Source organism: Haemorhous mexicanus, chromosome 2 (genome assembly GCF_027477595.1).
Source record: "Haemorhous mexicanus isolate bHaeMex1 chromosome 2, bHaeMex1.pri, whole genome shotgun sequence".
Taxonomy (NCBI): Eukaryota; Metazoa; Chordata; class Aves; order Passeriformes; family Fringillidae; genus Haemorhous; species Haemorhous mexicanus.
Window position 1 is genome coordinate 104182994 of NC_082342.1, and position 15320 is coordinate 104198313.

At 41.6% G+C, this 15320-nt stretch overlaps 1 protein-coding gene across 2 annotated transcripts in view; it reads left to right on the plus strand.

The window, feature by feature from the left end:
- Positions 1-644: 644 nt before the first annotated feature.
- Positions 645-15320, plus strand: part of EGFL6 (EGF like domain multiple 6) — a 31429-nt gene continuing 16753 nt past the window's right edge. For both annotated transcript variants that reach the window (XM_059839775.1, XM_059839776.1), the window contains exons 1-7: positions 645-727; positions 4649-4758; positions 6889-6981; positions 9763-9882; positions 10705-10824; positions 11508-11642; positions 13485-13607. In XM_059839775.1, coding sequence (XP_059695758.1) covers positions 660-727; positions 4649-4758; positions 6889-6981; positions 9763-9882; positions 10705-10824; positions 11508-11642; positions 13485-13607 — 769 coding nt within the window. In that variant the 5' untranslated portion in view covers positions 645-659. The remainder of the gene's footprint in view (positions 728-4648; positions 4759-6888; positions 6982-9762; positions 9883-10704; positions 10825-11507; positions 11643-13484; positions 13608-15320) is intronic.

Genomic DNA, 15320 nt, shown 5'->3' on the forward strand with positions numbered 1-15320 from the left:
TGCTGCATTTTAGAAAGACAGCAGCACAGCTGCAAACCAACAATGGCTTTTGTGTCCAGCATCCAGGGCTTTAAAATAAGTCTTTACCATCCTGTGCAACACATAAACAGTATTGCACAAGCTTGTTTCTTTTAAATAGGTTGGATTTTAATCACATGTCACTTGAATCCTCGGGCTAAATTTGCCATCTTTTGGTAACTCTGACTTCACGCTGCTCCTCTCTACAAGGCGACTTAAGTGTACTTTGGAGGAGCATCTGTGCTTTCAGAAGTCTGAAGAAATCAGCAGTAGATATGTCAACAATTCCGATTTACCAGCGGCCGGCCCCAAGCTGGGCCGGGGTTCGTACCGGGGCTCGTACCGCCCGCCAGAGCGACACGGCTTTCCCCGGGGAAGCATCACCGCGGCTCGGTGGCCTGCTCCGGGGCAGCCTGCCCTGCTCCGGCCGGGACCACCCGCCCCTCTCCGCCGCGGGCTCTGCCCGCCCCGGCTCCAGGCGGGTCCGCCCCGCCCCGCCCGGTTATACGGCCCCGTCCCGCCGCCCGCCCGCGCTCCGGCGCTGCCGCCGCACGGCCGAGGGACGGCCAGAGGGACGGCCCGAGGGACAGACAGACAGCGCCGGGGTCGCGGCCGGGCCGCCCGCCGCCCGTGCCCGGGCGATGGTGCCGGCGCCCGGGAGCGCCCTGCTCGCCGCGCTGCTCGCCGCCGGGCTGGCCGCCGCGGGCAGGTGAGCGGGGACGCGGGCGGGAGGGGCCCGGGCACGGCAGCCCCGCTGCCGGCGGGTCCGGGGCTGGGCGCCGCTGCTCCCCGGCGGCCCCGCGGGGGTCGGGGGCTCCCGCCGTGCCCGGGGTGTCCGCGGGACTGGCCCCGCCGGCGGCCGCTCCCGGGGCCGTGGTGCTGAACGGCGCCCGCCCGGTTCGTGCGCTCCAGCGGGCGTGTCAGCCGCTCCCCCGAGCTACTCACGCCGGAGCTGGGGACGCGTGCTCTGGGAAAAGCGGCAGCTTAAATTGCGGTCCCAAGGTGGGAATAGCTGCACCATCTGTAGAAAGGCGTGAGCACCCCCACTCTTGGTCTGCCAGCATAAACGGCCCTTCACCAGCAGCCAGTCATCACAGATGTTGGGTTCTATGGAGACAGGTATGCTTTGGAATCAGAACGAGATTTTGAGAGAGGATCAATAAAACCACTTACTCCAGACCAAGCCGTTCCAGTGTTCCCTCTCCCAATTCTCCAGAAGCAGAAGTGCTGCAGCAAGGGAATAACGTGTAAAGGGAGAATTCCCAGCAACTGCATGTGAAGCCTTCAAGATGTTTTGTGTTTTTATTTCTTTAATATTAGATCTGTGAATGGAACCATTTGTCATCAACAAGTGGCAGTGTGCTGTTCCAGCACGTGCAAGCTGTTGAGTGGTCAGCTCCTCGGGAACTGAAAGTTCATGAACTCCAGACCTGCTCTTATATTTTAGAGAAAGCACATTTATTATTCTATACCACCTCACACTGATATCGAGGGCGAGGAAAATGACTGTCCTCCAGGAAGAATGGGTTCCTTCCAGTCAACAAAATGTGGTGGAGGGAGCCTGTCTGGTCTATTATTGGGGTATTCTCATGTGACATGTTTCTTTTCTTCTACCTTCTGTCATTAGTATTGTTGCTGTTTCTGTTCATTTCCTTATCTGGTTGCTGTTTCCAGTAAATTGTTCTTACCTCAGCCTGCAATCTTTGCCTTTTGTGCCTCCAGTTCTCATCTCCATCCTGCTGCTAGAGGAAGGGTGAGGGGAAATTGGGGGAGCCAGAGAAGGTGGCATGTGGTTGTGGAGAGAGTTGGTGGGGGGACTGATTTGGGGAATACCATTCCTAAACCATAACAACAACACAGGTTACAGCAGCAGTGCAACTTAGTCCCACTTAGTTTAAAATGGTGCTATGGCTCACAGCAATCTTGTGACAGCTAATGCAGCCAGCTCTTTATTTCAGTCTCCTCAGCTCAGGCGGTCCTGTGTTGTTGTGGCTACTATTTATCCTCACTGTTCTTTGCTAAATGTCTCATAGTGCTGTCAGCAATACCACAGCCACATAAAATCAATTACTTCTCTCCTCCTTGGGCATGCTGGACTGCTAAGTAGCCACTTGTTCCCTTTAGTACCACGGTTGCCTCTCAGAGGACAGAGTTCTTCACACAGCACTCTTCTACTGCACTGTGATCTGACCTGCACAGTGGGCCTTCTCTTGCCTTTCTTTTTCAGTCACATATTTTGGCTGCAGATTCTTCAAGGCCAGGTTTTTTTTGCACACTGAGCAGACTGTGATAAATCCAGCCATCTCACTCAGGTGCTTTAGGTAGTTCCTCTGAAATCCTACAGGAATATCAGACAAGGAGGGATCCGAAGTGCCCTGTACCTCCAGTCTACATTACTTCTTCCCCTGTATCTAGGAAGGTTCATGTGACATTCTCCCAGAAAGGGTCTGCCTGCCTGAAAGAATCTCCTCTTTCTAAACTTTTTTTAAAGTGCTGAACTCCTGTTAGAAATAGCTAAGCTGCTGGGTGTTGATTCTTCATGGGTGAGAGGGACTAACCTGGCAAGCTGGTTTTCCTTCCAGATTTTGGGATGTAGTTCTCTTCTGCCAAAGGTAGTTTTATCTTGATGCTCCTTGTGGAAGTCAGAATAAGTCTTTCAACCTTGTCCAGGGCAATATCTATAGAGTTCAGCTGTGTTAATTTAATTTGCAGCTTTACAGAACATTTCCCAGTTTTAAGGAAAGTTTGTCCTGAAATCTTGAGAGATATTGTATATTTTATAATGACAATATTTTTTAAAATTTTGAAATAAATTGTTATATAAACCAATCACTAAATCACACTAAATCAGTTTTTTTCTGTGAAAATGAGCACTTTTTGGAAAGGAATGAGATCCTTCTTCCTCCAGGCTTTAGGCATTTTAACCACCCAGGGGAGTGATAGCACTATCCAGATGCATTCAAAGGGATTTTCTGAGATGCAAGAAAATGTACATTTACTATCCAGGTGAATTCAAGGCCACTTTCTAGTCTGCAAGCAGAACGTATGTTGATCAAGTTGTATACTTGCAAATTATGTAAGGCAGCAGCATGTGGATAACAAAATGGAAAAAGGTTATTTTATTGTCTATAAATAAGGATGCAGAGGCAGGGTGCTGATTTGTCACAGACACAGAGGAGTTATATCTGCTCAAAACACCTTTTCACCTGTCTGAAGATGTTCATGCACAAGTACATGTACTCCTGTAAACTGCATCACTGCATTGATGGCAAATGTTGGGTGGCTTCAGAACAATTTATTCCAGCACTGAAGTTTTTTTACTTGTTAGGTGACATGAAGACCTCTTTGTATAGAGTATCTCAGATACATGAGCTTATGCATTTCCTCTGAACTCCTTTCTAGTTCCAATGGTTCAGCTACTAAAGAAAACTCTGGAGTAACACCTTGTGTCTTTGAAGTGTATGCATATATTTGTTCTACTGGTTTGCCTCAGTGATGTTTGCAGGAACTGTTTTGATGTGAGTGCGACAGTTACAGATAAGTGCAGGAGAATACATGCAAAGCACTTCTGTAATGTGAAAAATACTACCTTTTTTGTGCCTCGGACTAAAACATGCAAAACTTCATGCCTGATGGTTTTTTTCTCATTTTTTTCCCACTGTGAGATTTCTGTTGCAGTGTATTGTCCCCCCTCAGGACCCCAAATCACTTACTACAAAGCTCTCACCAAACAGGAATTTTCTGGGTCAAAACCAACACTTTGGACTCTCTGAAGAAAATGCATTTTAAATTATGACTTGGATAAAGCAATGAGGACAGAAGATTTTGGATAAAGGAAAGAATTTTATAAAGGGGACAGTCATATAGTGGTGGCAAACTCAAGTAACAGCAAGCATAGGGATAAGAGAACTAAAGCCACAGCACTCATAGAAGCACAGAGGAGGTCTAGAAGATTTACACATTTGTGAATTTCTATCAGATTTATAATTTTGGCAATTATATGGGAGGCTTTCCAACTCTTGCAGCTGTTGATCTGCACAATGACTTTGAACCGCCTGGGCTTATTGGCAGGTGAAATTAACATTAATTTGTATGGTCAGGGAGTCTCATGCAACCAGAGTGCCTGGAACTGTCAGGACTTTATGCAATCACTTTGCATGTATGCAGTGGCTATGAGCCTGTAAGTCACTAGCTTTTATGGGGCTGACTGATGTTCTTAACACGCTTTTCTGTAGAATCAGTCTTTCATCATCCGAGGCAATAGTGCTGTCAGTTATGGCATCATATGATACATTTGTTCATGTGACACAAACTGAGCCCTGGTGACTTCACTGACATTAAGATGGCTCATTCTAGCAAGGAGCTGGCTGTATTTTTTGCCTTTCTGTGTTTCTCATTAGAAAGTGTTTGCCTTGCACAGTTAATTTATTGCAGGTGAAACATTCCCATCATCCCAGTTTCTCTGATCAAATGGAAGCTTGCACTCCTGTCTAGGAACACTGCTCTAGGTTTGGTGAAATAAAAATGGCTGACAGTGGATAAAACATAAGAGAATTGTACAGAGTTGTATGCAGAGGAATGGACTAGAGCATTTTCCTGCTGGAGCTAGTGTTTGTCCTTCCTTACACAGCTCGAGAGCTCCTGGGCAGCTGGGGGCTGTGAGCCAGCCTGGGGTGTGTCGCTACGGCTCCAGGTGGGATTGCTGTCCTGGCTGGAGAAAGAACAAGGGCCACTGTGAAGGTAACATTCGCTTTCTGCTTGTTTCCTCTCTGCTGCTGTGTACTTGGTACTCATCAGGAGGTTTCTTACATGTCTGCCAGAAGTTACAGAGGGAAAACTCCTGAGGAGTGAAATCTTTAAATCTGTGAGAGACCAAATAAAACATGCTTGAGAGACCATCTCCTCAAAAAAAGCAGAGCTTTGGTTAAAAAACACCGAACCATAACTTGCACCTTCAGAAATTCTTACATCCAGAAGGCACCATCTGTTCTAACCTCAGTGGCTACACTGTTACAGCTGTTGAATACATGCCATAAATGTAGTGTTCTCTAATGCTATATAAGGACCCCTAAAATTATTTCATATCAGTTGGTATCCTTTATCTTCAGATTACACAGCCTCTGAGGAACAGAGGGTTTTAACTTCCTAAAAATATAAATAAAGCTCAAGCAATAAGTGCCCCTGACTTGAGCTTGAGTAGCCAGCCAGCATTCTGGTCTATGGATCATTTGTGAAGAGACAATGACTCTTAAGACACTTCTAATTTGTGAAAGGTCTACATATCCCAGGGAAAATGCAGTATGGAATCCTTATCTCCAATTGTACTTGGGCAAAACACAACAAAATCATAAAATAGATCTTTTTCAGATGTTGCACTTGTTGTCCCAGAGAGTTTGGCCTTTTATATCTAGTGAATTTGTATAGAGGCTTAAGATTATTCACTGCTGAAAATCCATATGCTAAAAGGGAAAGATGTAAAATGTCTCTGCTCTGTATATATGATATGCCATTTAAAAAAAAGGAAAAGGGATTATTGTCGAATTTCTTGCATTGCTTAATTGCACTTTAGTTTTGATGCAAATTAATACCTGGAGAGATAACTGGCAAATGTAACTTTTGATTAGCCAGTGGGGTAGGTTGTCTTGTTTTAAAGTAATAGGTTTTCATAAAATTTGAAGGCTGTTCTTTGGCAAATCACTTTAAGCTACCTATAATGTAATTCTGCATTGTAAATCCAGATGTGATCCCAACACTGCAAGCTGGTCTTTTGCAGTCTCAGCTACAGAAGAGAAATGTATCCATCCCATGGGAGAACATCCCAAGCAGGGGTACTTTGGATCCTAGAGGAAAAAGCTGGTCTTGCAGTGTGCAAAATTGCTTTCAGGGCTGGAAGAAGTGTTGAAAAATGCCTCAGTCTGCAGAGTTAGTACCTTCAGTACATCTGAATGTACCTGTTAATGGAGGGAAGATACTTAAATTCTGAAAATGAATTTTAATATTAATTTTACTATATAGTAACTAAACTTTCCTATAGTTTGCAGATCAACTTAACTACATAAGGAATTGAGATTCACATCCTGGTGCACACTCTTTCACTGTTTCCTCAGAGGCAGTCCTGATATACATGTATATTTGGTTTGCTCTTCCTGAATAACCCCCATGCTGACAATTAAAGTGATTTCAGGAGCCTTAAGGCTTATGAAAGTCATAATTTAATTTCTGATTGATGATCCAGAGGACTTAGAGTTGCTTTTTAATGCATCCAGGTTAAATGTAGCCCTCTCAAATTATTGTAAACATGATGCAAATATACTCCCTGGGATGTGTGCTAAGGACAGTTGTCTGATGACAGATGTGCTCGGGATGTTCACCATGGGATAGACACGTTCCTCAGCTGTAACTGAGGAGATCCAAGACTGTAAACTGCTACAGGATTATGTGTCTCCTTCGGCTCTAGGAGAGTGCTGTTGCCTCTTTCCTGCTCCAGATGCCAAACATAGCGATTCAAGCTGCTGGCCAGCTTCTCACATAGGCTTTCTAAAGAAAGGAAAAAGCAAGAGTACAAAACTAAATGTGACTTTAAACCATTGCAGAAAAGAAAAGAAAAAAAAAAAAAAAAAAAGAGGGACAGACTTTTTGTCTTTACAAGCCTGGAAAAAAAACCAAATTCTTGTAATTAATGTTAGTGCCACTATTCTGAAGCCCAAATAAAGTGTTAATCAGTAGTTACTGTGCTCACACTAGAGAGAGGTGTGGAAGATGCTGAACTTGTGCAAAACCTCTTAGGCAACCAAGCAGGGCAAAAGTTCTTGAATAGAATATTTCTAACTTTTTATTTTTCTCTCTCTTTTCTCTGCCTGACTCCACCAGCTACCTGTGGACATGGTTGCAAGTATGGCGAGTGCATGGGACCAAACAAATGCAAATGTTTCCCTGGATTTACAGGGAAAACCTGTAATCAAGGTTTGTACATGTGCTCCAGAAAGGAGACTGTTGGTTTTCTGTTTCTTTATCTTGTACTATGGTTTTTGTCAAATTCCAAAGCAGCAAACCAGGATGTTTTCTTGTTTATGTAGAAGAACTTGAGAATTTAAGGCTTTTGCATCTCTAGCATCCCAGACAAGCTCTAAGCCTCCTTCAGCAGACAAAAGTTTGAACTTCTATTGTTTATCTCCTATGAGCTGGTGACAAGGGCAAACTCATGTTTATGGTCAGAGGATTAAGGCATGGAGAGATTACAAGATATCAGAAGAGATGGAAGCCAATTCCAGAACCCATATTATTTTCTTAACTAGCAGCCCATGTTTCTTTTTAAGTTAATCTTCTAGTCCGAAAGACTTGCAATTATATGGTAGACATGTAATTTATCAATCTGCCTGGGCTATTTGTATATGCCAATGGCATTTCTGAGAACCACCATTGGGAGTCCTTAGAATTGCATTTTCAGAAACTTTAAAAGCACTATTTCCCCCCCATAAATTTGGAATTCAATGTGGAAATATTTCAGTTAATACATTGGTAAGAACTCAGTTGTTTTTTTTCTCCTGTTCCAAAATATATCCCCTGTCTTGGATCAGATGAAAAGGAGAAGGTCACTGTGCATGGAGAGGCAAATGAGTGAACTGTAGGTGCTATGATGGAAACATGACATAAAGGCCACACAAACGACCAGGTCTGTCCTTGCTACCTTCCTAAGCTCCTGCAGACTTTACTTGAAAATATTGCATTGACACACTAAACACACATTTTTTATAGTCAAAACAGCCCATTTATTACACAGTATCTTTCAAAAAATATGCCCTAAAGATGTGCTATTAAGTATTTTGGAAAAATCCATCTTGTGCTGTTTCTCACAGGGAAAGAAGTTAACTCCTCAGTACCACTAGAGAGGAAAGGGAAACAGCAGCTGTGGTAATGCGCAACAGATACTTAAGCACCACTTACAACTTCAGCCTCTAAACACAGAAGTTTAATTTCAAAAATTATTTGGCAGCTGAAATGTTGCTAAAAGGCAACAAAGAAGCCCTCAGCTTTTAAGTGCTTTCTGTGCAGTAATTCCATGTGCATTTGACATGCTCTGCATAGGCAACCTGATCAGTTCTGTGCACTTCAGCAGGTTCGGAGACTGAGGCTTGGAGGAAGCCCTGCACAGACTCCCTGTTAGCTCCTGGGCTTTTCTACCTTCTGAAGCAGGAGCAGGATTTTTTTCAGTGGGGTGGTAGCTGGCACAGGCCAGAAGTGTCCAAGAGCTGTTTGTTTCAACAGTATAGATGTATAGGTGGTCATGTTCCATCAGCCAGGAGTGTTAATACCAACTTTTAATTTACTGGCAGATGTAGCCTTGGTCTGTCCTTACAACAGAATGTCCTGCTGAGCAAGCTCAACATGAGCTAACTAAAATAACAGAGATAAGGGGACTGTATTAGTCTGTCACCAAGTCTGAGCTAAATTGGCCTTATCTCCATAGGTTCTTTTTTAGAGCTGTGTATTGTGCTATCTGTGCATTGTGAGAGATAGGTACAGATAAGCACTTTTGAAAATGTATGGTCTAAGTGGAATAACTTTTGTTTTCTAGTGTGCTCTGTAGTTTCTTTGTTAAGAGAGTCTTAGTTATTTAGTGGAGTCACAGTAGCACAAAAATCCAATGTGATTTACAAGCAGACAGGTTGTCATTTTTCAAACAGACCCAGTGGGAATAATAGAATGCAACCCTCTCTCTTCCCGGGACTGAGCTGTAACAAGCACTTGTGCACCTCCACAAAGTTTATGCTTTGAATGGCCTGGAGATTTTGTTCCTGTGGTCTGCAGGGTGTGACACAAGAACAGATGCTTCTCCCATTGGAAGTGGAGTTGCACAAGCTCAGTGCTTGACTGGAGAGCTGCACCTTTACTGAAATTATGGTATCGCTCATGTGTGCTGTTAAACACATATTGAGAGGGCTGCATATGCTGGTGCAGTCTGTAAATGAGTTCCATCTATTTACTAATCACTACAAGAGGTAGAGGTGTCAGGTCATGGAAGTAAAAAACACAGATGTTGTCCCCTTGTCATAGGCCAAATATCAATGTCAGCACTGCTCACCCTACACCACACAAATAAACGTTTTAGAATTCTCATTGTCTCTCTGTGAAGGATGGATGTTGGGAATTTGAAATTGATTTAGTTTCTGAAAAGACTTTAAATTCTGGATTTTGAAAAGGATTTAGGATGTTTGATTCTCAGGATTTTGAGATTTTTGAGATCCTTTTAAAGTCAATTATCATAAATTGTATTTCATTTCTGCTACTGATAACCTTGGGGCCAGTGTGTAGCTCAGAAAAATTAAAGTAAAAATCTTTGTTTCACTTTATCTCAAACTGTTTTGCTATTCTTAGTCTCATGTTTTTGCTTTTCTAATACAGAGGTCAACTGGAGGGCTAGAACCAGAAAAAATCAATTTAAAAAACTCCCAGAAAAAGATTAGCTACAATTCTCTCCACCCCTCCATTTCTTCCTAACAAGCTGCCAGATGTGGCCAGAGTTTGCATTAATTTTTCAAATGTAGAGGTCTGTGTATGTTGGTTTTACTAGCAGTCTTTCAGCCAGATGGTCTGCTCAACTCTCATCTTGCAAGGGGCTGGCTTATTTTCCATGCAGATGATTTCACTCTGGGGAACTCCACACATTAGGCAATATTATCCACCTATATGCATGAATACATGTATAAAAGCCCAGCACTCACTCAGTTCCAATGACTTCTGCAGATCTGAATGAATGTGGACTGAAGCCACGTCCCTGTGAGCACAGATGTATGAACACACACGGCAGCTACAAGTGCTATTGTCTCAACGGGTACATGCTCATGCCAGATGGCACATGTGCAAGTAAGTAACAGAGCTGATGGAACAGGCACACCAAGATCATCTAATCATCTAATCCCAGCAGATTTTCTTCTTGGGATGAACTGATTTAGCTTATTCAGGATAGGGTCTTTGCCCTCACTCTCCAGTACTGTCACAGCTGAAAGAGGCTTCCTATTTGGTAGTTCCTGGGTGAAGTAAACTAGGTCATACCTTTAGTTTGGTCTTCAGAGGTGTTTTGGTCCTGACAGAAGTAAAAGTCTTTGATAGTGTTGCTTCAGATGAAGAGCAGCTAGTATGATCTCAGTGTATACTCCTGCCACTTCATCTGTTGAATAAGGATGACTGAATGTATTCAAGCAAAGCACCAATACAGATAACTTTTTACTGTGCTGAATTTCATGCCATTATTCCCTGCTTTACCTTTCTGTGCTCCACCACTGATTTATTTTATCTGTGTTAATATGCTTTCGACAGTTGGTGAAAATTGTTCTTGCAAACATTTGCTGTATGATCTAAGGCTTATCTAAACTTATGAAAATAGGTATTTATACCTATCTTCTTTGTCTTTAAGCTAGCATGAAATGGAAAGCATTCTGCTTTTTTAGCCAACCTGATTTTTCAGACCTGGGGAAGCTTCTAGTTTGTTGGTGACAGAGTTTTGTTTGTAGAAAATATCTCGTGGACTCCTGAAATTTTTATATGTTACCTTATAAACAGCTTTCTTTGTAATGAATGGATTTTTGTTGTTCTGATTAATTTCTGTGTTTATCCATATCTAACTTAAAACTGTATGATTCCTGCCTAGAATTTTGCTCTTCTTGTTATTTTAAATACTATTTTCAGGTTCTAGGACATGTGACATGGTAAATTGCCAATATGGATGTGAAGAAGTCAAAGGCCAGGTGCAGTGTCTCTGTCCATCAGGTGGCCTTCATCTGGGACCAGATGGAAGGACATGCATTGGTATGGTTAAAGAGCTCACTCAGCTTCTTTTCTGCAGGATCCCTGAAGCCATAAGATTCTGGGGAAAGGTTAGGAAGTAGTTAACCCTCCTTGCTGGCTTAAATAATGCTTCTTCTTACTCTCAGTGTAATGTAAAATTTTAAATTTTTTAAAAATATTTTTTCTTGAACTATTGGCCATGTAATTCTTTGGATAACTCTCATCCTCAGTAAATAATTCAATGTTTTAACATGATTTAGAGTCATCAACAGATTTGGGTTCTCCCTATTGGTATAAGGCCATTATTTACTGTGCTCTGCCTGCAGGAAGCTGCCCTGCTGACATAATGTATTATAGGATTTGGGCATTTTGTTTGGATGGGGCTTTCTTTTATTGTGGTGACCCACAATGCAAACTTCTCAGTTTTTCTCCAGAAGCCTCAACATTGCCTGTGAGTTTCCTGTGATGAAGAAATCATTGGTTATAATACTTGGTACTGTGTTCTTCCATAAAGTTAGTTCACATTTTACTGCTTCACTCATAAGAACACAAGTGAAAGCCATCACCAAATGTGAAATTATAAGATTTTTTTATTAGGTTTATTTGTGACAGCCAAGAACAAATCATTCTCATGCAAATCCCAGAGAGTTTTTTCCCATTTTACCTTCTCATGGATCTGACCATAATCCCTTCTCCTGCTGTAGACATTGATGAATGCTCCACTGGCAAAGCTGTCTGCTCATACAACCGCAGATGTGTCAACACATTTGGAAGCTTCTACTGCAAGTGCCAGCTGGGATATGAGCTGAAATACACCAGTGGCCGCTACAGCTGCGCAGGTAGGAGCTAGCCCATGCATGTTCCTTCTTCATTCTTCTGATTCCCACAGAGCACAACTGAAATACACCAGTGGCCACTACAGCTGTGCAGGTAGGAGCTAGCCCATGCATGTTCCTTCTTCATTCTTCTGATTCCCACAGAGCACATCTTCCCTGTGGTTGCCCCCAGCACATTGTCCTGTCCTGAGGATGCAGCCTCAGAAATGGGTAGAAGATGTCACACTAAGAATATTCCTGATGGGACTTTGAATTTTTTGCTGGTTTTTTTTTTTCTGTAGCCTTATGAAAAACCAAATCACTGGCACTTGCAATTTAAATTGCCTCATTGTGCCAAGTCAAGGTGTGCAAGAGCTTGTTCTAAGTTGGCAACTGTTGACTAAAAAAATGCTACTTTTGGTAAAAGTTTAATTCAAGAACCGTTTTTTTGTCGTCTTGGTTTCAAACTGTGATGAATAAACAGTCCCACTATACTTTTTTTTCCTTTTTTCATATCATTATTGAGGAATGTGGAGTACGTGTCTTCATGACTGTAAAAACAGTTATTTGGATGGTTTGAACAGAACTTAAGGAAAAGAAAGAGTGACAATAGTAGGTTTCAATTACTTTTCAGGTTTCTGTTGCATGACCAAGTTTCTCCCTAACAAAAATAAATACAGGCAAAAAGTTATCTTGACATGCTCAGGTGTTAAAACAAATGTCAAAACACCTTTAACTCCATTTTCAATCCATTGACTGAATGCTGGAAGAACAGCAAAATATAAGTTACCGCAGCAGGTTCTGCAGGAGTATTGTTCAAGCTGTTGACTACACAAGGGCCTGGAAGTGTTGGAACTAATACACGTGCATAAAAAAGACAGTTAATGGGATTTATTTATAATTAATTGATATTGGAAGGGAGGAGTGGGAGGAAGATCATAAGGTAGGTTTGGAGACTTAGGCTTGCATTTCATGTCTGCAAACCCTAAGAGACTTCAAGTGGTAAAAATATTTTCTTTTCTCATACAATATGTGTGCACAGGAGAAAAATTGGAACGTTCTCAGTAGTGAGGATTTTATTTGCAAACCCAAATCTCACTTTCAGACACACCAGACTTTTGAGTCAGTCTTCCTGCTACTTGTTTGTTTGCTGACTTACATTATGAGAGGACCTGTCAGCTGCTAAAAATGATGTAATCTGGATAAAATGTGAGTGGTACAAACATTTGTGCACCCCATGACTCCATATCCAACATGACTCCCTCATGTGGGATAAATCAGAAACATCTTTGTAATGGAGCAAAATCAAATACTCTTGGTGCCTGTATATTTTGCATGAGTTAAATGTAGTATTTTCTACTGAATTTTCCTTATTTTAACTTTTTTCATGCAGCATCATATATATGCTGGAATGTGAGAGGTAGCTTAAAGATCTTGACATCTTGGCATGCTCAGAGTTACTTTCCATTGCATCCTTTCTACAGCGAATGAAAGAATGAGAATGTTTTGGTGAGCTCTTTTTTAACAGTTGTCACCCATTCTCTTGGTGCTTTGTGCATTTTGTTAATAGAACAGTGTGTGCAACCTGTAGTTTGAATCCTGTCCTCAGTCAGGAAATCACTGCAGTCACCTTGTCTTTACTGGGATGGATGTTTTCCATGGATGCATACGCCAGCATCTGTGCGTTTGGAGCTGACACCAAGCATTCTGTCCTAGTGTGGATCCTTCTGCCTCTGGTGGTCTCTGCACTGGCTTGGTCTAACATTAGTGCTTACAGTACCTGGATGAGATGGGTGGCACAAACAGGCTCTCAGGAGCCTTGGGTTTCAACACAATTTTCACTGAAGCGTTTATATCTTCCCCCAGATGTAAATGAATGTGTGACAAATACACACAGGTGCAACCTCCATGCAGAGTGCCTCAACACCCAAGGATCCTTCCAGTGCAAATGTAAGCAGGGCTACCGAGGAAGTGGATTTGATTGTGCTGGTGAGTACCACTGGATGGCAGGAATAGTGCTGCATTGTTTTTCTCCAATAATTGATCATTACAAGGCTGAATGATCAGCCTTGAAAAGTCATGCTGCAATACCAACAAACAGTGCTGCAATACCAACAAAGCAAAACCTCTCCACAAAATGATATATTAACCGCATGTCTCATGGCACAGTCAATACAAGTATCCCTTGTTCAAATTAATTTTGCCTGTAAGTCTTCAAGTCTCATCTCTAGGAATTGCAAGCAGAACAGAGAAATGAATTTATCTTGAAGAAACAGAGAAAATAGTTTAAAAAAATCTACTGGGATTTCTCAATGAATTCCCAAGGTTAGCTCTTTGGAGGGATTTGCAGTCTCTCCCAGAAGGCTAACTTAACAAAAAATGAGAAAAGGGAGAAAAGCTACAACTTCTCTGTTAAATTGTTTTCACTTTATTTGTCTATTGAATATGGAAGACGTCCTATAAAGATGTCATTTCCCACTTTAACTGAATATGACCCTTCAAGAAGAAAGAAAGAAAGGCTGTCCTTGTCTTTATATTTAAAATGAACCTTTTAATTTATACCTTTATTAATCCTGGCAGATGTTTCTCCTGCAACATCATTAAAGATGTTTTCCTCAAGAGGACACTTGACCTCTGCTCAAACATTTAAAAAGTTTTGGTCTGTAGCAGATGAAGTCTACAAAATATATAAATCTTTTCAAGTAATGCTTGATCGGCTATGTCTTATGATTATACTTCATGGTCACAGATGTTCTCTGAGTCCCTCTCTTGTTCATGTTCCTACTCCCATTATGGTAGCAATTGAAACTTACAATACACACTGACAAATTAATAATTTCACAGAATATTTTGATTTACAAGGGACCCATGAGTCCAACTCCTGGGCCTGCACAGGAGAGCACCATTTCATTAAGTTTCAACTTTCAGTATAGAAATGTTGACTTTTGACATGCACAAATACGCAAGAATACACAAAAATCTGTGTTACTGAATGGTTTGATATGGTCATATATTACCACAGCAGAGCTGTTTAGAGCATTCTTCTACTCATCTTCAATTTATGAGCCAGGTTCCTTGCTAGACCACGTGTCTTGTGATATGTCACTGCAGCTCACTGAAATGGAAGGATGCATTTGACTAGATACCAAAGCAAACTGACATGACACATCTTGGTATGGTTTTGTAAAAACAAAATGTACCACAGGTGAAATGTTAAACAAATACATGTCTGAGAAAAATAATCTGTTGGTTTGTTTTTTTTTTCATTTATTTGCCTTTTTTTTTAATGAGAAGGTAAAAATTCCAGGGAATGTTCTTTTTGACTGATTCTATGTATAAAATACTTTTTCATCAAGCAAAAACAATTCAACAAGAATGATTGCTTAAATATAAGTAACAAATTTTTTCACTTATGAAGAGACTTTTTTTGAGGTCTAGCCCTGTAAAAAATGATTTCTGAATTCAAATGATTCTTATCTTCTCACAGGTGTTCTCTTAAATAGTTTGCCCTCTGCCTACTTCCTCCTGTCATATTTCCAATTATCGAAATCCATTTGTTGTTTAGCAGAGGAAGGATCCATGATTCATAAAGTGAATAGAACACACTAAATGGAAAAGAGATTTATTACAAGAGAGAATAGAAGAATAACATACAGTAATGAGAGCAATCAGAGCCACAGGCAGGTCAAAAGTTGAGGGTCC